The 26,002-nt window shown below is 50.0% G+C and overlaps 2 protein-coding genes across 3 annotated transcripts in view; both read left to right on the top strand.

Annotated features, from left to right (window-relative positions):
• CLPS (colipase) overlaps positions 1–14,664 on the top strand; it is a 19,654-nt gene extending 4,990 nt beyond the window's left edge. The window contains exon 3 of the mRNA XM_027728415.2: positions 14,599–14,664. Coding sequence (XP_027584216.2) covers positions 14,599–14,626 — 28 coding nt within the window. The 3' untranslated portion in view covers positions 14,627–14,664. The remainder of the gene's footprint in view (positions 1–14,598) is intronic.
• FKBP5 (FKBP prolyl isomerase 5) lies at positions 5,624–26,002 on the top strand. 2 transcript variants are annotated; one of them, XM_027728452.2, is made up of 11 exons: positions 5,624–5,661; positions 14,599–14,727; positions 15,609–15,753; positions 16,000–16,142; positions 16,992–17,106; positions 21,067–21,223; positions 21,733–21,823; positions 22,513–22,596; positions 23,095–23,280; positions 24,153–24,392; positions 25,609–26,002. In XM_027728452.2, exons 1-11 carry the CDS (start codon positions 5,653–5,655, stop codon positions 25,714–25,716), a joined length of 1,407 nt encoding a protein of 468 aa, XP_027584253.1. In that variant the 5' UTR covers positions 5,624–5,652; the 3' UTR covers positions 25,717–26,002. The 2 variants fall into 2 exon arrangements, with proteins under 2 accessions (XP_027584253.1, XP_039239799.1); XM_039383865.1 differs by lacking the exon at positions 24,153–24,392.

The following is a 26,002-nucleotide window of genomic DNA, read 5'->3' as shown; positions in this document are numbered from 1 at the left end:
TGGTGGCCCTGGCAAGAGGCCACTAGGTGAATGTCCTCATCAGTGCACCCCCTGGTGTGTGTGGGGTGCTGCCAGCCCTGGGGACAGGGGGACCCTACACTAGCGTAGGGGCAACCTAAGTTGGGAAGGGGGATATAAGCAGGGCATCCTTGTGCAGGCAGGTTTTGCTGCAGCAAGGTTCCTTGTGGGGGGACATGTGGGAGATGCAGCCCCCCAGCAGGGACCATACTTCACACTGGGTGATGGAGAGGAACAAGCATTGGGGTACTCCTTCCTCCCTCAGTGCTTTGCATGGGGTTTAACCCTCCTTGGTTAAAAAGCAATGAGGAGTATGAGACTGAAGGGATGTTGGGGTGGAGGGCAGCCCAAGACCCTCCCCAGCCTCACCCCATCATCAGGATTGCACCCCACTGTCAAACCCCATCCCCTCCTGTTCACCCATGGGGTGCCCCGCTTACCAGGGAGGTGTGTGGAACATTCCACCCGCCTGAGTGTCCCCCCTTCCTGCCTCCCCTGTGCTCCCCCGCCCGCCCTGGCTGTTGTTACTGGAGGGTACAGGATGTTCTCACTCAGCCGAGCTCCTCTCCCCCCTCTCTCCCCCCTTTCCGCCAGCCCTTGGCCTTCACCTCTTCTCCTCTGCACTGCTTTAACTCTGTTTTTTTTCCAAAACATCACCTTTTCCTCTTCCTCTTCTTCCGCCTCTTCTTCTTCTTCTTCATTTCTTTTTAATTTCTGCACAGATGCACTGATGCTCCTTCTCTGCCCCTCCCAGGGAGTCCCTGCACCGTCAATTCACTGCATCTTCAGTGGTGTGCCCACACAATGCCCAGCTTTGCAGACATCCCCAGCAAAGATGCCCTACTCCCAACCTTGCAAAACATTCCAAGAAAGAAAGTGTGTGTTGAGCTGCCTCTTCTGGCTTTGCCTTTGCATGTGACAGAGGGAACAATGTCAGACACTCTCCTTTTTTCCCACTCTGATGTTTTTCCCTGGAGTTGGAACAGGAAAGGACCTGAGTGAAGGGCAGGGACCTGCTGCAGGCAAACCACAGCCCCCGGGGTCCCAAAACTTGGGTGTGAGGATCTCGGTCTCTCCTCTGTCCTCAGGGTTGGCTTTGGGGCTGGAAGTAGGGTCTCTTGAGGAGGCTCCCCCATCCCAGAGCAGCCCAGGGCTGAGGACTGCCCAGCTTGGGGCAGTAGTGGAGGTTGCAAGTGGGACATGGGGGACGCAGAGGTGGCCCTGGAGGACATCCAGGCACCACACACACCTCCATGAGCCCCTCATGATATTGTCCAGCAGGGCACAAGTGGAAAAATCCTCAGACTGAATAATTTGCCCTGCTGGAAGAATTAATTAGTGCAATACAGGGATGTGAGGAGGGTGAGTGAGGGAGTCTGATGGGCTGCCTCAGCCTCGTGAGAGCTCGACAGTAGGTGCTTTGCTACAGCCACTTTGTGGGGGTGGTGCCAAGCTCAGATCCCCCTTGATGAGTATTTTTAGCATTAAATTCCCTGAAATGCTAGTGAGCGGGGCTGGGGGAGCGGGCCAGCCCCATAGGTGGGAGAGGAGATACTGGGGGGATACCTGGTGTGGCATGGCATTGCTGGGGATGCACTCTGGGGGATGCACAAAGGGGTGTTAGGGTTGATGCTGGGGGTTGATGCCGGGTGTGATGCCAGGGGCATTGCTGAGGGGAACGCTGGGGGAATGCGGGGTGATGCCGGGGGCCACGCCGGTCTTCAAAAGCCAGGGGACCCGAGCGGGACCAGCCGCTTGGAGGTCCCGCAGTGGCCCTGCCCGGTCGCCTCCCCCCTCCGTCCCCCCCGCCCCCTCCCGCCGCTGAGTCAGGCTGTTCCTGGAGCTCCCGCAGCCGGTACATCGCGTCCCCACGCCAAGCCCTGGCACCGCGCCCGCCCGCCCGGTGCTGCTCCCGGCAGGGGCAGGGCCCGGCCCGGCCCCGGCGGCTCCTCCGGGCTGCGGCTCCCGGCAGTGGTGGGGCTGAGGCCGGGGGCGAAGCCCCGGGAACTGCCGGCGGGACTTGGGGGGACGCAGCCGTAGCACTGGCCCGAGGATTACTTGTACATATCCCTGCCGGGTGTGCCCTGAACCCAGGGCTCCCCGGGCACCCAGCAAGCACTAGGGCACCCGGGGGGGATCTCCCCGGAGTGTTTTCGGGCCTCAGACCCCTCTAGCAGGAGCATCTCCACTGCAGGGCACAGCCTGGCTGCTGAGCGTCCTCGAGGGTATTGCACCTTTTGCCACCCCCGCACCCAACCCAAAAGAGAGGTGCCAGCCTGCACCCTCCCACCCGGACACCCCCGTTCGAGTGGGGCAGGTGAGGAGCCCCAGCCACCCCCAGCCATCCGCCCTCCCCGGCGGAGGCTGGTACAGTTCGTTATGTCCAGACCGGAATGTACTTTGTGTTGGAAGTGGCCACCAGCCAGGACGGCAAAGCCGGACTTTATTTATCCTCCCTGCTCTGGCCCCGCTGCATCCTGCCCTTACTTGTGTGGGGCTGGATCTCCAGCAGGGCTGGGGGAGCCCTAGACTCTGTCCACCCCTCATCTGCTCATGGCCAGCTGGGGAGGACAGGGATTTTCCCCCTTTCCTCAGAAGATAAATAATCTGGGAAAATATTTGTGTCCTTTCAGCTTGTAAAAGCTGTCCCTGGTGTCTGGAAGGAAGTGTCATAGGGAAGATGGGGATGCAGGGATGGGTCCAGCCCCAGCAAAGCCTCTGGCTGGAGGTGCCCCTGTCTGCTGGCAAGAGGGTTTTTTGCAAAGGGACCAGAATTTGGATCACAGTCTGGTAATTTATGGATTGGAAATACATGTAGAAAGAGCCAGCCCTAGCTGTGATGCAGAATGGAGCAGGATCAAGCCTCTGATGGAGCCAGGGCTTCTCTGGAGGTCCCCATGTGTGGGGGATATGTCTTGGCCCCTCTGCTGCTCAAAATTCATTGTAGGAGCCATGAGTCCAAGCTAAGAGAGGGACAGTGTTGGAGCCTCAGGACGGATCGGAGGGATTGCCCCAGGCTGGGTCTGACCAGTCATTCCACGACTAGACAGAGAATCCCTCCTGTGGCCTTTCCGGTAGGAGGATTTGGGGGGGAATTTAATACAGAAAGCAGCTTTCCAGCTGCTTTGCACCCCCGGGTCAAGTATCCTCATACCAAATGAGTGGTCTTGCACTACTGCCTCCATTCCCCCATGCCCTCATGTCCACCCTGTCCGTCCATTCCTGCTGCCAGTGCAGCTGCACCTACAGCCAGCAGCGAGGACACAGTGTTCTCCTGTGCTCTGCTGCCTGTTGTGCAACACCCGGCTGCACCTCCCATAAACACACAACTTCCCATGACCACGACGCCAGGCTCCTGCCACACTGCACCCCTCTGCCTGAGACAAACTGGGCCCTTGGAGGGGTGCACATACAGGGGGTGCAGGTGGGCGAGGCCATGGCATCAGCAGGCTGCAAAAAACTGCTTTGATCCCCCAAATGGGCAATGGGGATCTGGGTACTGGGGGGAACAATGGATTTGATCCCCCCTGGGAAGGGAGCATCTTGCATGGGTCATCTAGCCCAGGACCATTGATTTGTGCTGCCACACACACGGAGAAAACCCATTTTTTCTACTCTCCAAGGCTTGAGAGATTGACTGATGTGGCTCTTCACTGTGAAACTGAGGTGGAAGGACTCCTCCTCATGCTCTCGAGGCAGATTAACACTGGTTATTTTTAGCAGAAGACAAGGATGAATAAAAATATCCCCTATTATTTTAAAATTTTTTTCTCTTTCAGGAACTGCTGCTCTTACCTCACACAAGGTGCTTGGGAGCAGCACAAGGCAGGGCAGATTTCTTGGCTTTGCTCCCTTGTTCCAGTGCAGGACAAGACTTTCCCCCAGACTCCCTGCCCTTTTGGGGCTGGGCAGAGGGCTGAGGCCGGACATGTTAAGCCAGCTGGACGGTGAGGGGGAACAAGCAGTACCCCTGGCAGCCGCCCCAAAAACGGACAGGATTATTTATGGAACAGATTTCCTCCAGGTTGTGTTACAGGGATGTGGGTGAACGGGGCAGACCCCAGCACTGGCCAAGTGGGAGATTTTGGACATCTCACCACCCAAGAAAGCAGAGTGAGCTGAGGGGTCCAGTGCTGATATAGCAGTGTCTTGGAAGATGTCTTTAAAAAAAGCAGCTCTAGTGCTTTCTTCCCATGTGTTTTGTGTGATTTTTTTGATGCAAATTTACTATTTTTGCAAGGTTTGCAAGGACAAACCAGGCTGAACCCCCTCACTGCTGCCATTGGTCCCACAGGATTTTTCAGGGCTTAGGTGTTATTTTGGGGGCCTGACAGAATTAAGCTATGTGGTTTTCTAATATTGAAAACACACAGTATTTTTTTTTTTTTTTTGGTAAATGGAAATGTTTAAAACCAAAATGCAAGATTCACCTGGGTCATTTTAGAGAAGGAAAAATGAAATGTTGTGAAAACAATTTTTTTTCCCCTAAAGTGGGCTTTAATTTTAACTGTATTTCTGATAAGTGACATCAGTGTCTAAATTACAGCTGGGGAAATTGAACTCAGAATACAGAGCAGACCTGTGAGAAAGCACCTGCCAAGGCAGTGCTGCCTTCAGCTTGGCCCTGGGGTTTTTTTTGGATTAACATGTGGGAATCAGGGTGCAGGTTGGGAGCAGCAGGGACTCATTCCAACACAAACCTGGTAAAAAAGGACACTTTATAAAGCACTCAGAGATGCCCCATTTTAAATCTGTCCCCAACTTTCTTTTGCACCTCTTTGCTCAGGCGCTGCAATTAGCTGAACGTGCACAAGCAGCGATGAGATGCTTAATTGCAAATGTACATTATTTCTAATCTCGGGGGGTATTTTGAGGCAGCTTTTAACAAAAATCTTATCTCCTTCATACCGAAGTGGAACATTTCTGCGTGTCCCAGCAGCCGGTGTGTTCTCCAAACCCACGTCCCTCTGTCCCTAACTGCGGAGACAAATTTTTCACTCTCTAGCACGGAATTTCCCATTACAAACCCCAAGGAGCTTGCAGGCGTTGGGGTACCCGTGGGGCGTTGTGGGGGGCTGGGGCACTTCTGGGGCATCGCACGGGGCTGGTTGTGTCTCTGGGGCCGGGGTGCCCTTGAGGAGCTCCTCTGAACCTGGTCCCCCGTTCTCCCCCGAGGGGGACAGCCCGGGGCTGAGGGAGCATTGGAGCACTTCATGGAGCCGACCCCCGCGGGCACCGCTCGGGGCCGGGACCCCGCGGAGCATCGCTCGGGGCCGCTCCCGCCCGGCTTCGCCGGCCCCGCCCCGGCAAGTGCGCGGGGGCGACCGGGGGGACCGAGCGGTCCGGCCCGTCGGGGGCGGGGAGAACGCCCTCATTTGCATATGCCTCCAGTGGAGCCAATGGGAAGGCACAGCGACCGTCCTGGTCGGGACGAGCCGGCGGAGCGGCCAATGGGGCGCGGGCGGGGCGGGGCCGCGGGCGCGGTGCCGGGAGGCGCAGCCGGGCGGGCGCGCGGGGTCACTCGGAGCCGGGCGGCGGCGGCGGCGGCGGCGGCGGCAGGTGGGTCCGGGGCGCTCGTGGGTGCCACGCGTTGGGCTGTGCGGTCCGGTGGGCAGTCTGTGTGGGGCTGAAGAAATGCCGTGGGTAAGGGAGGCGAAAGCGTGGGGTAGTGCGGTGTTGGGGAGAGGCATTCGTGGGGCCGATGGACCCTGCCTGGGGCTCCGTGGAGGGCTTCGGGGTCCCGCGTGGGGCTGGAGCATCGTGTGGGGAAGGAGATGGTGCCCTCAGCTCTTGTTGTGGGATGAGGATAGGATGGGGGTTCCCACCCCATATAGCCCCCTCCGTGCAGGGAATGCCCGAGAGAGTTAATGCGGAGGTGCCCGAAGTGTTGCTGGAGGCACTGGGGTGCGCTGGGTGGGGAAGGGACGGGGCTGTCATCATCTGTGCCAGCGAGATGGTGCTCGACGGAGGGCATTTTTCTTTTCCCCGCTTCACCTCACTAGACGAGGCTCCTGGGCGCAGCCGTAGGGTTTCCTCTAACACCACCGACCAGAAAGACCCTGCAGGGTGTGTGCATTACTATATAGCACTTTTGGCAGCAGGTATAAGTAGTTGCTCAAGGTAAATGTGATTTTTTTTTTTCTAACTTCTGCTATTTTTCCCTCTCTCTGGGCATACAAACTCTTTCAAAGCTTCTGTTTTTAAAATGAACGTTCGAGTGAACTTACTCTTCTCAGGAGACAGTATTTTACACAATGAGCTATAGGAACTTGTGGGTGCTGGTGCGAAAAACCCTTAAAAAATAAAGTAAAAAAAAAGGCCAGGAGCTGATACTTTATGGTTTTTAAACATAGAGTTTAAATAGTGTCTCACCATAATGGGCTATTAAACTGTTGAGGTGGATTTGGGATATCACTGGGGTATCAACCCCAGCCTGGAAACTGGCAATAAAAGTTAAAAAAGAGAAGTTGAAAGCACAGATCACTCCTTCCTTTAAAATGTGGGAAAGCTGTCTCCCTCTTGCCTCCTTCCCTGCCCTGTTGAAGGGCTGGGGAGAAGAAAATAATTAAATACATCTGGTAGAGCCTGTATCTGGCTTTTATGGGCTGTTTTCCTGAAGGTGTGGGTTTGATTTGGATGGCAGTGCTGCAATTTGGAGATACTTGGGTTTTATTTCCAGCCTGGTACCCTGGAGATGACTTGGATTTTATTTCCAGCCTGGTACCCTGGAGATGGGACAAAACTGCTGGAGGGGACAGAAATGCTGCTGATGGAGAGGGAACTGCTGCCAGGGGATGTACCAGGAGTGTGGGGTTGAGCAGGAATAACTTCCCAGTGGTGCTGAGAGTTTTGCAGCCCAAAGGTGGGATGCTGGTCTTTGGAGGCGTGCTAGTCCTTGGCCCTGCAGCTTGATGACAGCAACTTGTGTGATGCAGGAAGGGGAAGGCAAGGTTGGGATGGAGCTGGGTGCTCACAGGAGCCAGTGGTAGTGGGGTGCTGGTGGAGGAAGGGGTGGCCGGGGCTTTTCTGCGGGCTTGAGATGGTGGAGCAGGTGGGTCTTGTGCTAGGGAAAATATGTGGTGGCATCGAGAAAAGGAGATTTCTGGAGAGTTGGTGGAGAAGTAATTGCTTCTGCTGAAATGCATGGGGAGGGGTGACAGCATGTGGCCTCTGGTGGCTTCAAGTCTGGAGGATGGAGCGGGACTGGTGCTGGAGGGGGTCCAGTAGGGAAGGCTGGCATGATGGGGGCTGTTCATGGTGCCTATCCTACCCAGAGCAGAGGTGTCTGCTGGGATCACTGCTTGTGCAATTATTTTTTCTTCTTTTCTAAAAAAATAAAAAGAGATAATCTCCACTTCCAAGGTTGTATTTGCCCATGTTGAGGTCCTTTCCCAGCACTGTTAGAGCATCTTCCCACTGGGACGAGGCAGAAAATAAGGACAATTCCTGAATAAAAACCACACTGCATCCCTTGAGAACATCACTGCTGTGTAATTAGATATGTTTTAATTACCTGCTTGCAGAAGGAGAAAGTTTGCTGGAAGGTTTGAGATGCTCAGCACCAAGATTGTCTTCTGTCTGGTTGCAGCTCCCAGACTGCCTCAGGGGAAGAGTATTTTATAAACTAATTGGAGAATAATTTATCCTAAGTTATTTACCCTTTTATACTTTTTTATATTTTATTTTATAGTTACTCTCAGTTATATGTCTTGATATAAAATTGTTTTGGCCCCTTGAGGGAGCTACAGAACTCATACAGATCTTGTGCATATCACAGGGAAATAGCAAGTTACTTAGCAAAGGTTTTCTTTTATTTTAGTGATCTATGTTTGTGGGTGTACAGAAGTGGCCATGAGTGCTCTAATGTACAAGTTGTTCATGTAATTTGTTTGTCATGGAGCCAACAAGCTTTTTCCGTGACTAGTAATTGTTATTACTAAGGATTTCTGATTTTGCAAGTGAGTGTGTTGGAAAATTAGGAAAATAATACCAAAGTAACTGTCTGTGAAGAGCTGGGATGATGAGGGACTACAATTAAATCATCTTCTGCCTGCAATGTCCCGTCTTTGTAAATAGCAGTATTACTCTTAGATACTTAGCCTCATTAAAAATACTCTTATTTCAAGTACTTTTGGATTTATGTTAAATGTAATCACTTAATAAAATGAGCTCTAGGAGGCACCACCTGGCAAATAGCATCGTGTCTAGGATGTGACCCCCATCCCATCAAGGAGCCCTGGTGGGATGCAGAGCTCCTTTTCTACCCTCAAGTGATGTACAGGAGTGTGTACGTGTGCCCATGTGTGTTCATGTGCATGTTCTTGCTCCTCTGGGCAGGCAGGGGTCCGGGAGCCCTGGTGATGGTCCAGCATCATCCCCAAAGCTTCAGCGTCTTCAGCCCCCAACCCTCCTTCTGCCCAAGGGCTGACCCTGCCTGCACCTCGCAGTGTCCCCCAGTGACGGCCACCCTGGACCCCCTCCTGCAGTTTGTCCACTTGTGACGTTTCCTTGTCCTCTCCAAGAAATCCTGATTTGGCACAGGAACAAGCTGGTGTTTCACAACATGCTGGGAATTGCATTTTGCCCAAAATAATTTGGCATTTATAGACCGTTGGTGCAGATGGTCTTGTGTGCCGAGTTATTTCTGGGCGCCAGCACTGCTGGCAGCGATGCTGGATGCTGAGTCGGGGATCCCCCCTTGGGATTCGGCACTGGGCTCTCGAGGTGCTGCCGAGCCCTTGTGCATGGAGATAAGTGATTAAATACAGCATTTGCACTGCCAGGGGGTGCTGCCATTTGGGGTCACCTGGCTGATAGTTTCTTGGAGAAAGCCTGAAATCTGTTGCAAGCAATGAGATGCTTTTAGAAATGGAAAAAAAAAATCTAACTTTAATTGTCAGATTTATTCTGGAGAAAAGACTAAATCAAAACAGAATTGGCAAACAAGGAGTTTCTTGTTTATTCCCATTTTGTATTTATTTTAGTCTCCTCAAGCTGTCCCTTGAAATTGAATTTGCTCAGCATTGATGTAGCTGCTGCCAGGAGGCTGCTTTGAGTTGCTTGTGGAGGGCTTGGACTTCACCAGGGTGTGCTGTCTGGGGAGGGAAACTTCACATTTAATAGCCAGAGGTGAAATATTTCCTTCCAAAAAGCCTGGCTGGGTCTGTTCTCCCTGGTTGTTTGGACCAGGGGAGAAGACATGATTGATAGGAGCCTGCTTATTTTTGATGGCAAAAGACCCAGTTAGAGAGTGCCAAGGAGTGGGTAGTGGGATGTCAAGTACTTTCTCACATTTTACAGATGGTTTATGTAACCTTCTTGTCTGTATTATTATATTTTTTCCCATACAGTTACATAATCCTAATTTATGAAAGCTTTAGGAAATTGGATTCCCCACTGTGATGTGTCTGTATATAATGGCCTCTGAGCTTGTTAGGATGCAGCACTTGGCCCTTCTGCCAGCCATCTCCCAAGAAGCTCAGGCAGGTGTGGAATAGCTATTTATACATTTATTGTTACCGTATTTCCTTAATTATTTTCTTTTAGCCATCATCGAAAGCTGTGTTAGCCCCTCAGGAGGGGTGCAGGCTGTTGCCTCTCCCTGCTGATGCAGAGCAGAGGCTTTGCTGCTGGCTCCTGCATTCCTCTTTTTTCCAGTATTTTTGAAATCTGTTGCCTGTGGCAGAATCTTGCTGTGATTTTTGTGATGGGAGCAGCTGAAATCCATGCTGGGGCCAGGGATGGCTTTGGGGGCCAGGAGCTGTAGAACATCGATGTGTAAAATATCCTCAACTGCATCCTGTCCCTAGCACCTTCTTCCCTTGGAAGAGCAACAACCCATAAATGTTTATGGCTTTTGCTCTCCCCAGTATACATTCATCTTTTGAAATAAGGGAAGAAGAAAAGAAAATGCTGCCTTTTTTTTTTCCATTTCACATGAAAGCGAAAGGTGTTGTGTCTCTGGGTCCCCACACTGGAGGGGATGGACCACAGGCTGCCGATGGGATGCTCGCAAGAGAGTTCAAAGGAATTTTATCTGTGATTTTTTTTATTTTGAAGCAACCTGGAAAAAGCACCAAGCAAGCATTTCCTTGCTGTTGCCTTGCTAGGTAACTAGCAAAAGAGCCAGATTATTTTTAATGGGTTTATATTGTAAACTGGGAGGATAAAACCACCCCTCTCTGGAAGTCTTTTGTGTGTTGTTGGCATGGGCGTGTTTGCCTCACTCTGGGGGATGCAGAGAGACTGAACCCAACTTGCTTTCGCCTGAAATATTTTTTCTGGCAGGGATTAGTGACCCGTCCTGCTCACTTGTTCCTCTCGCTGCAGCTGAAATTGAGGGCAGCCTCTTATTTCACATATTTAAAAAAAAGATAGTTATGACTTGGATCTTAACTAAAACCATTCCAGAAGCTTAAAAATATTAGCTAGGCAGAATGGTTAAGCAAGTGTGATGGGAACATACACAGTTGTATTTAAGTTAGTTGCATGCAGTAGTTTTCTCACTTTGTTACTCTTCATTGTTTAAAACCCTTCCCTTGCTGCTGCTCTTCCGTTAATAGACTGATATGTTCCTGTTCCTGGGAGGTGATTGGTGACTGTGTCCCCCTCTGAGATGTCCCCATGGGATGGGTGGCACCGTTTTGCCTGGGAGAAGCTCGGGAGATACTGGGGTTTCCATGGGCAGAAGGTGTTAAACCTAGAGCAGGGACTGGCCGTAGATAAAGGAGAGCAGGGAGTTTGCTTCGGTCCCTAGTGAGTCAGGGCTCACCCTGGGCATGATGGAGGTTTGTTAGAGTGCTGGGCAATTAAAGCAGCTCTGTTTGCATTTTGGTTTTTCGTTTGAATAAAAGTTGCCATGCCCGGCCTGCTGGGATGTTGGCTGCTTGCACAATGTATGTGCTAGGAAGTAAATCGATCCTCGTGAGCAATAGTTTCAATTTTATGGCTTCCCTGTTTATTTTAAAGGAGGGAGGAAAAAGTCAAGTGGCCAGGATTAAAAACAAGAAAAAAAAGTTAATATTTAATTCAAGCTGTGATGTGTGAGTGTGAGAAATGGCACTCGATGTCTGGGTGCACCCTTATGTGTTGGGATGGAGCTGAGGATTACGTGGAGCTGCCTTGTTGGTCTTAAGAAGGTCGTATTTTGTTAGTAATCCCAATTTGAATTTATTATCACCATCTACTGGGTCTGTGCTCAGCAGGTTGGCATTGCAGGTGTCTTAAAACACTCTCGTCTGGGTAAAATCGCTGCTCTGGTCTTCCCTCTCCTGCTGCACAAGGACAGTTTGCTCAGCAAGAAGATATTTTACCCGAAAAAGTAATTCTTGTGATCAAAGGGGAACTGGAACCCCGGTGGGACAGTGGAGAGAGCCAGCTGCTATGCTAATTGGGTTGTTCTTCATTATCAGTCGGCAGGTGTGGTGGGGATGAAGGATGGAGGTGCAGCCCCATGCTGATGCCCAGCTTGAGGGGCTGGGATTCGGGGTGATGCTCACTAGCATTCATAGCCCATCTTCCTGCTATGCATTTAGCTTTGTTGGTTTTTAGCCTGACCTTTGCATTTTAAAGAAACTCCCTCCCGGGTTGCAATCTGAAGCTTTTAGGGCTGTTGTGGTGCCATGGAAGTGCAAGTACTTTGTGCTAAGTGAGTCTTAAAAAACTAAACGCCAGAGCAGCCAACTCTTATTTTTCCATCCTGCTAATTTTCATCCTAGTAAAAAAATTGGACCAAATATAGCCTTGGTTTATTTTTTAAAAGCAGATGGTAAGATGCTAAACACTGTTTGTGGAAACAGCAAGTCAAAACATCTTCCCATGGCTGCAATGAGCAGAGGAGCTGCCATAGGAAATTTTCACCATAGTCTCATCACCGCTCTCTGACCATGGTGGAGCATCATCTGTAGCTTGAAACTGCTGTCTCAGTTCTCCCTTCTTCTTAAATCCTGAAATCCTCTTTTAGAATACAGCACATGTGGTTTCTTTCCCCTCCACCCCCACCTCTTCTTACCAGGTGTTTTCCCACTGTGTCTCTGGGTGAACACCTCCCCAGACTCTCCCTGGACCTTCAATCCTTCTCCAGCAATTTCATGGTGGCAATGTAAGACCCCTCAAAACACTCCCCAGTCTTGCTCTTCTTCCTCCTTTTCCCCTTCTGTGAGCCTCTGAGATCTGCAACATGAAGTTTCCATTTGGAGCTGACAAATTCCTGGTATGCTGATTTCTAGGAAACGTGGCTTGGGATCGGGATCGTGTGGTTGGTGAAACCCTAACATGTGTGATACCTGCCTGTCCTCAGCCTGGGGTCAGACATCTGCATCCCATTCTCTGCTCTAAATTTTCACCCATTTCTCTGGATTGGAAGAGAGCAAACACCTGGGTGGAGAGGGAATTGTAAAATTAAATGGCTTGGTTTTATGACATGGATTTCTGTACTTCTCCTACCTGTCCATATTTATATCCCAGGGAAATGAAGCAGGAGGGAGGATGGTTTATCCTGGCTTCATTTACAGATGTACAACATTAACTTGTGTATAGTAGCAGCAGTGGGAGAGCAGAATCTGCTTGTTGTGTCAGAAACACCCATGGGCTTTTGTGCAGGGTAATTAATTAGTTCCCTCCCTATATCCAGAGTACACATGGTCCTGCAATGAGAAGATTCAGGCTCTGACACCACTAGCAAACTTGCTCAGCTCTCAGTGACATCCCTGTCTGCTTGGCATTTAAGTCTTGGGGAGTAGCAGATATTTCTTTTTGCCCTACAACTGTTTGTTTCAAATTAATTGGGATTTTGGACCCTAGCCAGCCTCCTTCTGTTGCTCCAAATGGGATATAAGTGGGAGCAGCATGCTCTTTTTTCTAACCTAGTTGGAACTGTTTTTGCTGGATGGAGAAGTCGTGAGCTCTTTTATAATGTGGACCACATCTTAATAGCTGGTCTTGTGGGCTCCATCCCTCCCACTGCTTCTGACGCAGAGCGTCTCCCCTCCCGCTCGCCTTGGCCAGCTTCCCTGGATGACTCCTCTAATTGCTTACGTAGAAAAATAATGAGAAGGATGTGTATGGTGTATTTTTAGATGTCTCTTGGTGGGATTTAGCAACCGGCAAGCCAGAGCCAGCACCTCCCCTTCCGTCTTCTGCATCCCAGCGGTGGCTGCTTGGTGGACCTTGGGAGATTCTGCCCCAGGAGGTGGCACTTCTTTGGCAAGCTTCTCCCCTTTTCAGGCTTCTCCTGGTCCTTAATAAATGGGTTATGGATGCTGCATCTGTGGTGATGCACAGGATCTGTGCCAGGAAGCCCTGAGCTGGTACACAGTGCCAATGGCATCCCCATGCCATGATGGGTGCCACTACCTCCTTGCTCATCTCCAAGAGGAAGGCCGTGGTGGTGGCAGGGCAGTGTGAACTGTGAGGGCTTGGAGACCATCCCAGCACCAGAATCATAGAATCATGGAATGGTTTGGGTTGGAAGGAACCTTTAAAGGCCTTCTAGTCCAACCTCCCCACCACAAGGGACATCTTGCACTAGACCAGGTTGCTCAGAGGTCTGCCCAAACTGACCTGGAATATTTCTAAGGATGGGGCAGCCGTCATCTTTCTGGGCAACCTGTGCCGGTGCTTCACCACCCGCATCGTCAAACATTTCTTCCAAAGTAACTGATGGCATGTTTTCCAGTATATAAGTACCTGCAAGATAGTGGATCTCACCACAAGTTGCTTTTTCAGTGTTTTTTTTTTTTTAAGATGTTCCCATCTGAAACCTTAGCAGAGCAGAGGAAAGTTAAATATCACCCTCAAGACTGTTGAGCATTGCAATAAGTAGTTCCCTTATTTTTCACTTTGCTTCTTCCATTGCAGGGCTCTTTGTGTCTCGGTGGCTTCCTGTGCTGGGGGGGGGGGGGGCTGGGCTCCAGTTCTTCCCTTTCCACTCGGGTGCAAGGAACACAATTCTTCTTGCAACATGACTTAGCTGCCCTTGGAGCTGAAAACATCCTTTCTCTGCTCTTTCTGAATCCTCCAAATGAATGATTTCTCTTGCTGGTTAACATCAGCTTCCACACCAAAGACTGTGGGAAAGTTTCACAATTAGAGTGACTTTAATAGATCTGGTTTATGTCTGAAAAAAACCATTGCTTTCCAATTCTCTGTCACATGTTTTCTTGATGACGTGTCATGCAGCAGTGCAGCTACTAAAATAGCCTTACAGTCTGAAGGAAATCATCAGGAAATATGTTTTTGAAACCATAAGCAATTCCTTTTTCACCAGGAACCATTGGAAAAAGTCTCTGTTTGATGGAAAACGTGGCTTTTCTGGCACCTTGGCTGCTTATGTGGTGGTGGTGGTGGGAGGACAGTGCTCCAGCAGTTTGTCCAAAAAACCTCAGTTCCTTAGATTCTTGCTGTGAATTTTCTCTTTATCCACCCAGATAGTTGAGATTCTTTTGGTGTTGGGTTTGCTTTGGTTTTTGGAGAAGATGCTTGCTGTGCATTGTCTTTCCATGAAGGGTGATAAACCCTTTCCTTTTACACCACCTTTCATGATCCTGCTGGGCTGATGGGGTGCATGCTGTGTCTCGCCAGGTCCAGTGCCTATGCCAGGAGACCATGACCACTGATGAGGCCACCAAGACGGAAGGGGAGGTGCAGGCAGTGGCCCTCACTGAGCGCGGGGAGGACATCACACCAGCTCAAGACCGAGGGGTTCTGAAGGTGAGGGGGGCTTCCAAGAATGTCCTGCCTTTCTTTCTGCATTTTGAGGTGCATGGTCACGTTGCTGGGCTGCATCCCCAGTCCTTGGGGTCACATAGTACTTTCAGGGTTGTAGGATTGAGTTCTTTCATTTGAAAGGCATCAATTGGAGTGAAGAAGGATGGGAGGGGTGTTTGAGACTGAGCTGCTCCATGAATTTCACTGCCATTGTGTTCCTAATCAGATTATTAGCTGTAAATCCACAAAGAATTTTTGTATGTGACTCACAGACGTTAGAAAGAGCACATTACTGAGGTCATCCAGTCTGCTCCACAACCCCTTTTCATATTCAGAGCCATTTCTGGATAGATCTGCTCCCCAGTGCTTGCTCTTCTCCAGTTAAATAGCACCTTTCCTCTAAGAATAGCATCCTCCCCTGCTCCATCCTCAGCTTGAGAACTGCTTGTTCCAGGCTGTAGCATTCAGAAAAAAAGAAGTGTTGACAAGAAGTGAGTAGTGAACAGACACACCCCTGCGAGTAAAATGCGTACGGACAGAAGGTGAACGTAATTGCATTCACTTTGGGTTTCGAACCACAGTGTTTATCGAGACGCCTCCGCAAAGTACGGGCAGGTCTCTACTCCCAGCCCTGTCCCACTCCATTGTCATGGCTCTGGTTTGAGATTTATTTTTAGGGGCTGATGGAAGGATGAATTGAATGACTCCCACTTGAGCCTTCTGTTTGTTTAGAGCGGCACTGTGGTGTATATGCATGTGTGTGTGTATATATATATATATATATGTTTATGTAAATGCATGTGTGTGTGCGTCTCTCTCTCTCCTTCCATACGTATCCTCAGCTGTCCTATGGCCCCTGCTTATGGGTGGTTTCTCTCTCACAGATCATTAAGCGACCTGGGAGTGAAGATGAGTCTCCCATGATCGGGGACAAGGTTTATGTCCACTACAAAGGCAAACTGGCCAATGGTAAAAAATTTGACTCCAGCCGTGATCGGAATGAGCCCTTTGTCTTCAGCCTGGGCAAGGGTGAGCTGGTCCAGGGAAGTTCATCCATGGGGATGCTGGAAGGTGGGATGATCCCAGTAGGAGCAGGTGGGATCATTCTGGTGGGATCAACTGACCCTGTTTCAGTACAGATGGACGATGTCAGCCCTGCCCTAAGTAGCTTGGGTGTATGGGCTTTTTTTAGGTGCCATCCTTACAGCACTCGGGCTATTTTTTTTTCTGGGCTGCTGGTTGCTCCCTCCTGCCTGACATTTGCCTCTCTCCTAGGTCAGGTAATCAAGGCATGGGACATTGGGGTAGCTACCATGAAGAAGGGAGAGATCTGCTACTTGCTCTGCAAGCCCGATTATGCATACGGCTCTGCTGGCAGTGCCCCCAAAATCCCCTCCAATGCCACCCTCTTTTTCGAGGTGAGTAATGCTGGTGAGCTGGCGCATGGATGAGCTCACTCGCTCCCTTCCTGCCTTGCTAACCAGCTTAGAAATAATAATAATAATTTAAAAAAAACAAAAAACAACAACAAAAAACCTAGCTTGGATTCCTGAAGTGTGTCTCTCTGCTCCAGGAACTGCTGCCAAGGTTTTCTCAGAAATGTGTGTCTGAGCTGGGAGGCTGGGACTGAAACTCTGGGTGAGGAGAGCACCGGTGCTGGGGCAGGGAGTGGGCAGATTCCTGGTTTAAACATGTACAGGGGAAGGAGAAAGCAGGTGGGAAATGCCTCCAGGTGCTAAAAAATGATTAGTGCTGTCGAGCGGTAGGAAAGCCACATTTTTGGCACAGTGTGGTTGCTGAGACAAGGCATTCCTCCTGAGCTGGGCTCGTTGGGACAAGGCAGGAGGAATGGGTCTGTCCTAAATTAAGGCTTAGTCTTTCCAAGTCGAGTGTGGACTAAGCTGTGGGTTGGAGTTGGTCCCATCAGAGGATGAAGGGGAAACTCCTGCCTAACCTGGTCCCAGGCAACTTTCACAGCATCTTCCAGCAGTAGCTGTGTTGTACCCTTACAGGTTTAATACATTTATTTTTACTGTTACTTTGTGTTATGCTTCAGGTACTGGATGTGCCCCAATTTCTAATAAATTGTGTGTGTTATGCTGTGGTTTGGAGCTGGATTTTATGGACAACTTCTGCTTCTCAGCTGAATGGAGAATACGCTGGCTTGGTTCTCCAGCCGGAGGATGAACTGCTGCTTTGTGGCTTTGATTTTCCCTTCTCCTTCCCCCCTCCCTAAGCTCTGCCCACTTTTTCTTTATTTTTTTTAGGTTGAGCTGCTTGACTTCAAAGGCGAGGACTTGTTTGAGGATGGAGGAATAATCCGAAGGATCAAGAGAAAGGGGGAAGGTTACTCCAACCCTAATGAGGGTGCCACTGTGGAGAGTGAGTGCTAGTGCCTTGTAGGGGAGCTGGAGGGATCAGCCTGTCCTAAGCCATTCCACTTTCTTCTCCCTGGCAAGGACCTACTGTACAGGCTGTAGGTGGCTATGCATCATGATAGGATGCAGTTACATCCATCCAGAGGCCAGATGGGGTGGAAAGGGGCTGGGAGAGCAGCAGTGTACTGCTGACCCAGGGATGCACCTCTGAGCTCTCCTTGGCTGGTCCCTGTGATGGCTCTACCAGAGCTGCTGCCCTAGAGGGCTGATTGGAAAACCCTGAGCCCAGAGCTGCTCAGCCAGCATCTGTGGGGAGGATGGAAGAAGCAAAGCCCATGGGGTTTCAGAACTCTGCCATTTCCCCTGACCCTTTTGCATCTCATTGCAGTGTCCAAGATGCTCTGTGATGTGCCATCTGCCAAAACCCCTGGCTCTGCCTTGCCTCCAAAGCATCAGTTGCCAGGCCTTCCTCCCTTCATGGAGGAACACACACTTGCTAAGTGTTTTGGGCAATGATACAGGCGCTTGGCACCTTCTTTGGCCTCTTTGTTCCAATGTTGATGGTATTTTTGGTGGGTTTTATCGCATCTCTTGCAGAACGGGGCCTTTTCCTTTCCCTATGGCCAGAGGGCTGCTCATGGGGGGGAAGGAGATTATTACAAGGGGGTTGCTTGTAATAAGGGTGGTTTCAGCTTTTGTGGGAGGATGAGGAGCTCAGGTCCCATTGGGCTCTCCCTGTTCTGATCCCATTTCTGGAGCAGATGTTTCATGAGGCTGGAGAGGGGAAGCCAGATTTGGATTTTGGTTTTTTTCTTTCCCAAGAACCACTGGGACACAGACCCAGAGCTTGCTTCATATGGGACACATTTAGGTTTTTTCTCACTTCCAGAGCTCCTGTGCAAAGATCCTAAGTCCCTTTAGCGACTGAGAAATTGAATCTGAGCTGTGACAGCTTATAAAGCTTGCGGCCTTAAATGGCCAGTTCTTCTAATGAGGCTTTTTTTAAGGAAAAATGAAGTTTTGACTCAGATTTGACTGTCTGCCTCTCCCGTGCTGAGCATCCTAGCTGTGGACCAGCCACAAGCTAAGCTTCAAGCTGGCTCTGCTACCCCAAAGATTAAACTGAAAGACTAAATATAATTGAAATCATCACAGATCCAGCTCTCATCTTTATTTTGATTAGGTCTGAGCTCTTTAAAGACAGTGCTGTGCTCAGTGGGGAGGACAGGAAGAGCACTGGTCCTTCTGTAGTTGTTCCCTTTGCAGCTTGAGGTTTTTTGGAACGTGATGATGCTCAGGCTCAGGCAGGGGCTGGGGGGGGCGGGGGAGGTCATCAGCCAGGAATCATCTCTTTGAAAGGACATAAGGAGCCAAATAACAAGTCTCTTCATACACCAATGTCCCACAGCCCATTATCCTTGCTTTACTTGTTTCAAATTAATGTGTCCATTGGAGCAAATGCCGTGAGCAGGAGCACGTGTGTCTCAGAGTCACGGAGGTAGATGCCCTGCCAGGCCATCCTGCGGAGCCAGCGCTGCTCGTGTAGGGCAGGGATGGGGAATGCTGGGCTGGTCCCTGTGGCAGCCCACTGGCCCTGCCAGCCTTTCTGGTCGTAGCTGCTGTGGCCCCTAATTCACTGAGACCTACACATCCTTATATGTTCAGAGCCCTGAGACTACTTTAAATACATCCCCGTGAGACAGGACAAGGAGAAGGCAGCCTTGCAGTGAATGCTTTGGGTGCAAATAGATTTTGTTGGTTGTTTTTTTTTTTTGCAACAAATGCAACTCTGTTTATGGTGGGCACTATGCTGGGGATGGCACAGCAGCTGTGGGGACAGGCAGCCCACCCTGGGATGAGGCTGTGATCCAGGGGGGCAGCGATGGTTTCCCTCAGCTGTGTATTTGGGAGGTGCTGGAATTAGGCTGGAAGAAACCATGCTTCCAGGAGCAAGTATCTCCAGGTTTTTATAGGTTTTAAGTTTTATAGACCTTAATTCACAGTTCTGATCTCTAAAACCTGGGCTGCACTCAAAATCTGTCATTCCAGCTTTTGTTACATCCTTTCCCCCCACCCCTCCTCCTTCTCCGTTTTTAATCTGAGTACAAATTGCTGTCAGCACATCAAGTTCGTGTGCCAGCCACACTCAGTACACTCTGTTCTCAGCTCTTCAAAAACAAAATCGCTGCAGGCACTGAGAGAACAATAAGTCAGAGCTGCAACCAGAGTGATGTTCCTTCAGTGGCTTTTTTTTCTCTGTAATCCAAGAGCAACTGCAACCAGCTGACCTGCTCCTGGAAACCTGAGTGGAGATTTTCCCCCCTTTGCTTGCCTTATTTTATGTGCAATTAAAATAGAGAAAAACTGTCCTTGAAAGGGAGGATCATGGCATCTTCTTGTGCATCCTACTCTAACATGGGATCTTCCTATTGCTGCCACGTCCCACAGAGGGTGTGGAACTTGGGAGGGCTGTAGTGCTGCTTTTGAGGTCAGGGATTATGGATCTGTACTCCCTAGGAACATGCAGGGAGATGGCACAGTGCTGTGGGGTTGCTGGGTTACCTGTATTTTAGGCAGAACTTTTCAGTTTTCCTATGCCTAAGGAAATAGCCAGATTGGTATTGGGTAGTGCAAAAGCAGAGGTTGACTCTGTAGGAGCTGGATTTGCCTTTTGTCCTCATCCCAAGATGGGTGAGCTCACACCAGCCTGAGCCTGGTGGTCACTGTGCACCAGTGTGGATGCAGGATGCGTCCTGGGAAGCTGGCGTCCTCTGCTCCTCCACGCTTGAGTCCTAGCATGGCTTTGGTGGCAGGAGCTAAAGGGTTGAACCTGCCATAGGAATGGGGGACTGCCTGTGGGCTTGCTTGGTCCGTGTGTCTCATACTGGGGACTTCCTGTAGGCCCCAGGGCAGGGCAGCATCGTGAGGTGGAGATGGGTGGGTTTCCTTCAGCGCAGGCTTCAGCTGTCCAATGCAGAGCCCAGATCCTCATGGCTGTTTCTGGTAGAGTGCCATCTTTGGCTTGTCCTGCTGCTCACCTCCTGCCACCACAGTGGGATGGTCACTGCCCTGTAGCATCTCGGGTAGCATCCTGCTCTCTCTGAGCAAAGATTAGGCTCACGTCCTTGCAGGCCACAAAATCTCTAAGCACAGTTGTGACAACAGGAATGCCCATTGTGAATTTTTCCTCTTAAAAAGCTTTTTTTTTTGTTTCACTTTTTTTAACAGTATGCAGGAGTTCCTTGTAAAACTGCTTTTACTTTGTGCCTGCCTGCATGTGTATGCCTTGTACCCTGCAAGCAGAATGCAAAGATTGTAAAAGCGTCCCCAAGGCCTGGAACATCTTCAGGATTGAATAAATAAAGAATAATCTTGCTATGGAAACACAGCCAGGAGTGCCAGGTGGTGGATGTGCCAGGTACCCAGTGTCCGCTCTGGCTGCACTTCTGCCAGCGTCTGGGGCTGGAACAGCACAGTTACTGGTTGAAGATTAAAAATAAAAAGTTTATCTTGTACTTTGAGTTCTGAGAGTCAGGAGAACATGGCCTTGTTTTCGAGGTAGAAGTCAAGGCAGTATAGTGCTGTATAGAAGATTTGTAATCACCGTGATAAACTCTGTGTGGCAGTGTGCCAGGAGCAATATCCAGTTCCAGTAAGACTTGACTCGTGCAGTTGAGTACAAGGGGAACATATTAGTCACGATGTTTATCTGTTGTTTGGTCCTTGGTTAGACGAGATATGCCTGCCTTGCTTTTCAGCAATGTTCCTAAGCTGTCCCTATCCCTCTCTGCACCAGGAGGTCCTTGGCTGCCCCCAGCCCTTTGTCTTCCCTCTTCCAGGGCTGGAGGCTTTGCTGGATTTTGGGAGAGATAAAATACTTTCTGATGTTTTGGAGCCCACATTGCTCCAAGGTTTGGGTAACTGTGGGTGTGATCCTGCCACATTCCCTCTTGTCCCCCTGCAGTTCATCTGGAGGGATTCTGTGGTGGCAGAAGGTTTGACTGCAAAGATGTGAAGTTCATTGTGGGCGAAGGAGAGGACCACGACATCCCCATCGGCATTGACAAAGCCCTGGAGAAGATGCAGAGGGGAGAGCACTGTATCCTCTACCTCAGCCCACGGTAAGGATCATCCCTGCAGGGATGCTGTGTGGGTTTCAGCTTCCAGCATTGTTTTAGCACTTATGGAAGATGGCTGTCCTGAAAACAGAACTCTCCAGGAGAGTTGCAGTTTAGCAATGCCAGCAGGAATAGTAAGAGAGACTAGTGGTGTGCAGACAAGAATCTTGAGATGCTTTAAAAAAATCAGGTAAAAGGGCTTTATCCAAGTCCAGTGTCTGATGTCTCCCTGGAAATTGCCAGGGCTGGGTCCTTAGGCTGGAGAGAAGCCTATGGAAAAAGATGGCTTTGCAGCCAGAAGGGCTGATTCCCAATATATAATGCATTGTATATTGTCAGGTATCTTTGCTCATGGAGAATAACATAACCCTGGCCTCAAAATGTTAGAAAGCTGTGGGCAGGGAGCTTGGATGTGAAAACAGAATTGGGAACCTGGGCCTGCGTTTATGGCCAAGGGCTGCTGAAATGAAGGGTTTACCCCTGTCCTCTGACTGCCTCCTTCTGCCCTCCAGGTATGGCTTTGGCGAGGCAGGGAAGCCAAAATATGGCATCCAGGCGAATGCTGAGCTGGTGTACGAGGTTACACTGAAAAGCTTTGAGAAGGTGAGGGCAGAGGCATGCTGGTCCCTTCTCAGATTACAGGAATGTTGGGCCCTGTGTAGCATCCAGCCTTTGTCCCTGGTGTGTCTGCAAGCCTGACCCCCGCTGAAGTGGACACGTCACCAAGGAGCTTCGTGTTCTTAATTTGTTCTTCTCTGTTGGTTTGTTTTATTCTTGTGGCTGGGGTCCAAGGCTGGGTCTCTTATTTGTTTCTAGGCTTGTCCTTTTGTACTTTCTTTTTCTTTTATTTCTCCTTTTCCTTTTTCCTTTTTTCCTTTTCTCCTTTTTTCTCTTTTTTTCTCCTTTTTTCTTTTTTATCTCCTTGTTTCTTTTTTCTTTTTTTTCTTTTCTTTTCTTCCTCTTTTTTTCTCCCCTTTTTTTCCCTGGGCTCCACAGATAAGAGCTGGTGCATCCAGCCAGCTAGCCCTGAGGAGCTTGTCTGTGCCCGTGAGGAGCCTGGGAATGGGATACAGGAGAAGCCCATGGGATGGGGCAGGTGCTGCTGTGCCGCATCCCTAGATGGGTCCCCTGCCATCGCCCTGGCTGCAATAGGAGCAGAGTTGGCTCCTTGCTCTGGATATGGCCCTGGTGAGCCCTGAGCATGAACAGGCTGTCCCAGAGAGTGGTGTGGTCCTGCCGGGGGAGGGGGGCTGCTGCACTCCCCTGGGAGTGCTCCAAGCATTCCTTTGCAGGCCAAGGAGTCGTGGGAGATGGACACCAAAGAGAAGCTGGAGCAGGCTGCTGTCGTCAAGGAGAAGGGCACAATGTACTTCAAGGTTTGTGAACTTGGGGATGACAGAGGTGAAGGAAGGGAGCTGGAAATTAATTTGGGGTGACATCAGATGCATGACTTGGCAGCCGTCAGTGTCAGAGAAACCATGTGCCCCCAGACAGTGCTGGGGAAGGCAAGTCCTGCCCTCCCTCTGTCTTTTGCTCACTCCTTGATGCTCCCCAAGATATCTCCTCCTTTCCCAGTGTTTCCTTGGCTGTATTTGCTCCCTGAAGAGCAGGACAGCAGATTGAACCCTTCCTGGGCCAGGGCTAATGCTGAGAGGCTTTAGAGTTCCCTGTCACAGCTGGGGCATCCCAATCCTCCCCACTGCTCTGACTTGGCTTTTCCCAAGCCTGCTGTTTTTGTAGGTGTTCAGCATCCTCCTCCTTTCATTTACTTACTGAACACACCACATTACACTTGTTACCTGTTGTGAGATGTTGCGGGAGCAGATGAGTGTTGTCGCTTGGGTTCCTCTAGCCTCTTCTTTGCTCCATCCCAGGAAGGCAAGTACCTGCAGGCAGTGATTCAGTATGGGAAGATTGTGTCCTGGCTGGAAATGGAGTATGGCTTGTCTGAAAAAGAGTCAAAAGCCTCTGACTCATTCCTCCTGGCTGCTTTCCTCAACTTGGCCATGTGCTACCTGAAGCTGCGAGAGTACGCCAAAGCTGTCGAGTGCTGTGATAAGGTAGAGGTGCATGAGCCCCGGGGATGGAGCATCCTCTTCTCCTGCTTGTTTTCATTGGGAGTTCGTTGGGATTTTTTTGATTTCTTTTCATATAAGAAGCAATTTCCAAACAGCAATGGGATGATGGCATCCCTTCCGCACCTCGAGGTCTCCATGGATGCTGTGTGCTTAGGACCAAAAGTGCCCTTTGGGGTTCAAAATCCACCTGGACGTGTGTTTACAACAGCTTTTCTTCCTAAGCCAGATCCATGAGACTGGATCTGCGTAGACTGATGACCTTGGGGTGCTGTTTAGATCTGCTCAGGCTGGGTCTGGGCACTGAGTTCTGCTCTGGGTGTGACAGAGGCAGGCTCTGTGGAGCTGCAGTGGATCTCCAAGCCAGTTGAGGAGTGGGATGGGGCTTTGCCAGTCCCTAAAAATCTTTGTCTTTGTCAGGAAACTCTGAATTCTTTTATAAAAGGCTTTAATTTAAGCATCTTGCATGTGGGAAAGCTAATAAAGCTAGTTGTCTTAATCTAAAAGGTAAATCATATCTGAGGTGCATATATGGCTTTTACTAAAGGAAAATAATGTCATTGCTAGAACAAGGAGACTAAAGGGCTTGGGTTGAGTGTTTACACCTGATTTCTTGCCTGTGAATTTGTCTCCCACTGACTGTCACACTCAGGGGTATTTTAAGCAAGGAGAAATAAAAATCTATATTAGTGACCTGCCATCTGCTGATGGAGAAGAGGTAATTTTTGTTGAGTAAGATGCAAGTGCTCTGGAGACTTGAAGCCACCTTCTCCTAATTTTGACAGATTTAACGAGGCTTTGACCATTAAATTTTTGGGGGGAGCTCCAGGGTGCTAAGGGGACTTGTGTGTTTCCAGGCACTGGGACTGGATCAGGACAATGAGAAGGGCTTGTACCGGAGGGGCGAAGCCAGGTTATTGATGAACGAGTTCGAGCTGGCAAAGTGTGACTTTCAAAAAGTGCTGGAAGTGAATCCACAGAACAAAGCAGCAAAATCTCAGATCTCTGTGTGCCAGAAGAAAACGAAGGAGCACAATGACCGGGACCGGAGGATCTACGCAAACATGTTCACAAAGTTTGCAGAGAGGGATGCAAAGGTGACTGTTGCCCATTTTTGGCCATCTAGCAGGCTGCACTGAGGGATGCTCGTCAGGCTTGTGATGAGAAGAGATGGGTTAAACCAAATTGAATTATAGATCAGGCTGAGGATGGAGGGATAGAGCCTGCTGCAATGGGAAGAAGCATTTTACTTCTTGGTCTCTTTTGTGCAGACGCTGCCATCAGATGCTCAGTCATCAATAAAAGGATTTGCAGTGTGAGCTCACATGGGCTGATAACAGGGTCAGCATTGGTCCTTAATTTTGCTGTTCCCAGCTAGTGACTACTGATGAACTCCTGATCTCCAGTAAAATGAAATATCATTCCATCTCTGACAAGGCCAAGGGTATTTTGAGACATGATAGTATGGATTTCCTGAAGTTGGTAAGGCAATAGCCTGCTCCTCTGCTCATATGGAGAGATCGCTGTCTCGTAACAGGCTCTCATCCAAAATTCCACTGGAAACCTGGTGTACTGTAATGAGAGAGGACACAGCTTTGCAAGCTATCTGTGTGGGTAATTTTTAGTATAAGCTCTTCTGAACTGGTGCCTGGAGGTTGAGGCTGTGGATTAAGTGACCAGTGCAGACTCTGGGGAGCAGCATGCTGGGGCAACTGGCTTGGGCAGGGCGTGGAGCTGCCCTGGCCATCTGCTGGCACTGCGGTTGGCTTGTGCAGCTGGTTGTGACAGGAAGAGGCACTGCTGGAGCAGGCATAAGGCTTCACTGTGCCTTAGTACTCCTCTCCTGCACCCACTGGATGGGTTGCACCCACAGTTGGGTGGGTGGCCTGCAGCCATGACCAGGTGTACATGCTACACCTCCAGCTGGGTGGACAGGCTGCACCTGTGACTCCACTCCGATGCTACTGCCTTACCTCCTTGTCCCTCTCTTCTGTGCCTCTGCACCCATCTGTCCAGGCTCACTCCATGTCAGTGCTCTGCTTCTGTTGAGGTGGGTCACAATCGTTCCCAGGGATCCCATACCTTCCCCAAAAGCTGGCTGAGCTGGTGAGGTTTAACCTCTACCAGCCACTGAGAAAACAGGACCCTCCAGTGTAAGCTGCGGTATTTGATAAGCATGGGGGAGCTGTTGGGGACAATTTTGCCTGCCCTTCCAGGCTTGACTGCCTCTGCCTATCCCCAGCATCACTGTCACCTGCTTGCTTCTTCCTTTTCCTGTTTCCAACTCACTGTGCTTTATTTGCTGTTTGGCAGGAAGCAGCTAGCAAAACCGGGGTGGAAAGAGTAGCAGAGAAGGCAGCTTGCGAAAAAGGACTGAAAACTCCTGGTGCTGAAGATGAAGAGGCTGAAGGACACGTATGATGGAGGAGGAGGGGATGGGAGAGCCTCCTGCCCTTGGCCCACACAGAAAAAGGTTTCTGCCAAACCTTGGAACTTGCCAGTGTTTTCTTGTAAAGCTTGTTACAGTTAGTGTGATTGTGAAAGCAAAAAGAGCTCCGCAAAGAAAAACAAACCCTGTCCTACCGCCTGGGTGCGCTCGGGGACAGACCAGGAGCGGCGGAATGCCAAGGGACCACCGCACGTGGAACAAATAGCTTTTAAAGAGCAAGAAAAAGAAAAAAGTAATAAATTAAAACTCTTACATCTT

The sequence above is a fragment of the Pipra filicauda genome, unplaced genomic scaffold (assembly GCF_003945595.2).
Source record: "Pipra filicauda isolate LSUMZ 115617 unplaced genomic scaffold, ASM394559v2 scaffold329_size807674_pilon, whole genome shotgun sequence".
Lineage (NCBI taxonomy): Eukaryota > Metazoa > Chordata > Aves > Passeriformes > Pipridae > Pipra > Pipra filicauda.
Note: the sequence above shows the minus strand (reverse complement) of the source record. Positions and strands in the feature narration are given on the sequence as shown.

Bases quoted from the DNA above. Each gene is read 5' to 3' on its own strand.
- FKBP5 (XM_027728452.2), top strand. The intron at 16,143-16,991 runs GTGAGTAATGCT...TATTTTTTTTAG, and splicing joins ATGCCACCCTCTTTTTCGAG to GTTGAGCTGCTTGACTTCAA. The intron at 23,281-24,152 runs GTAGAGGTGCAT...GTGTGTTTCCAG, and splicing joins CTGTCGAGTGCTGTGATAAG to GCACTGGGACTGGATCAGGA.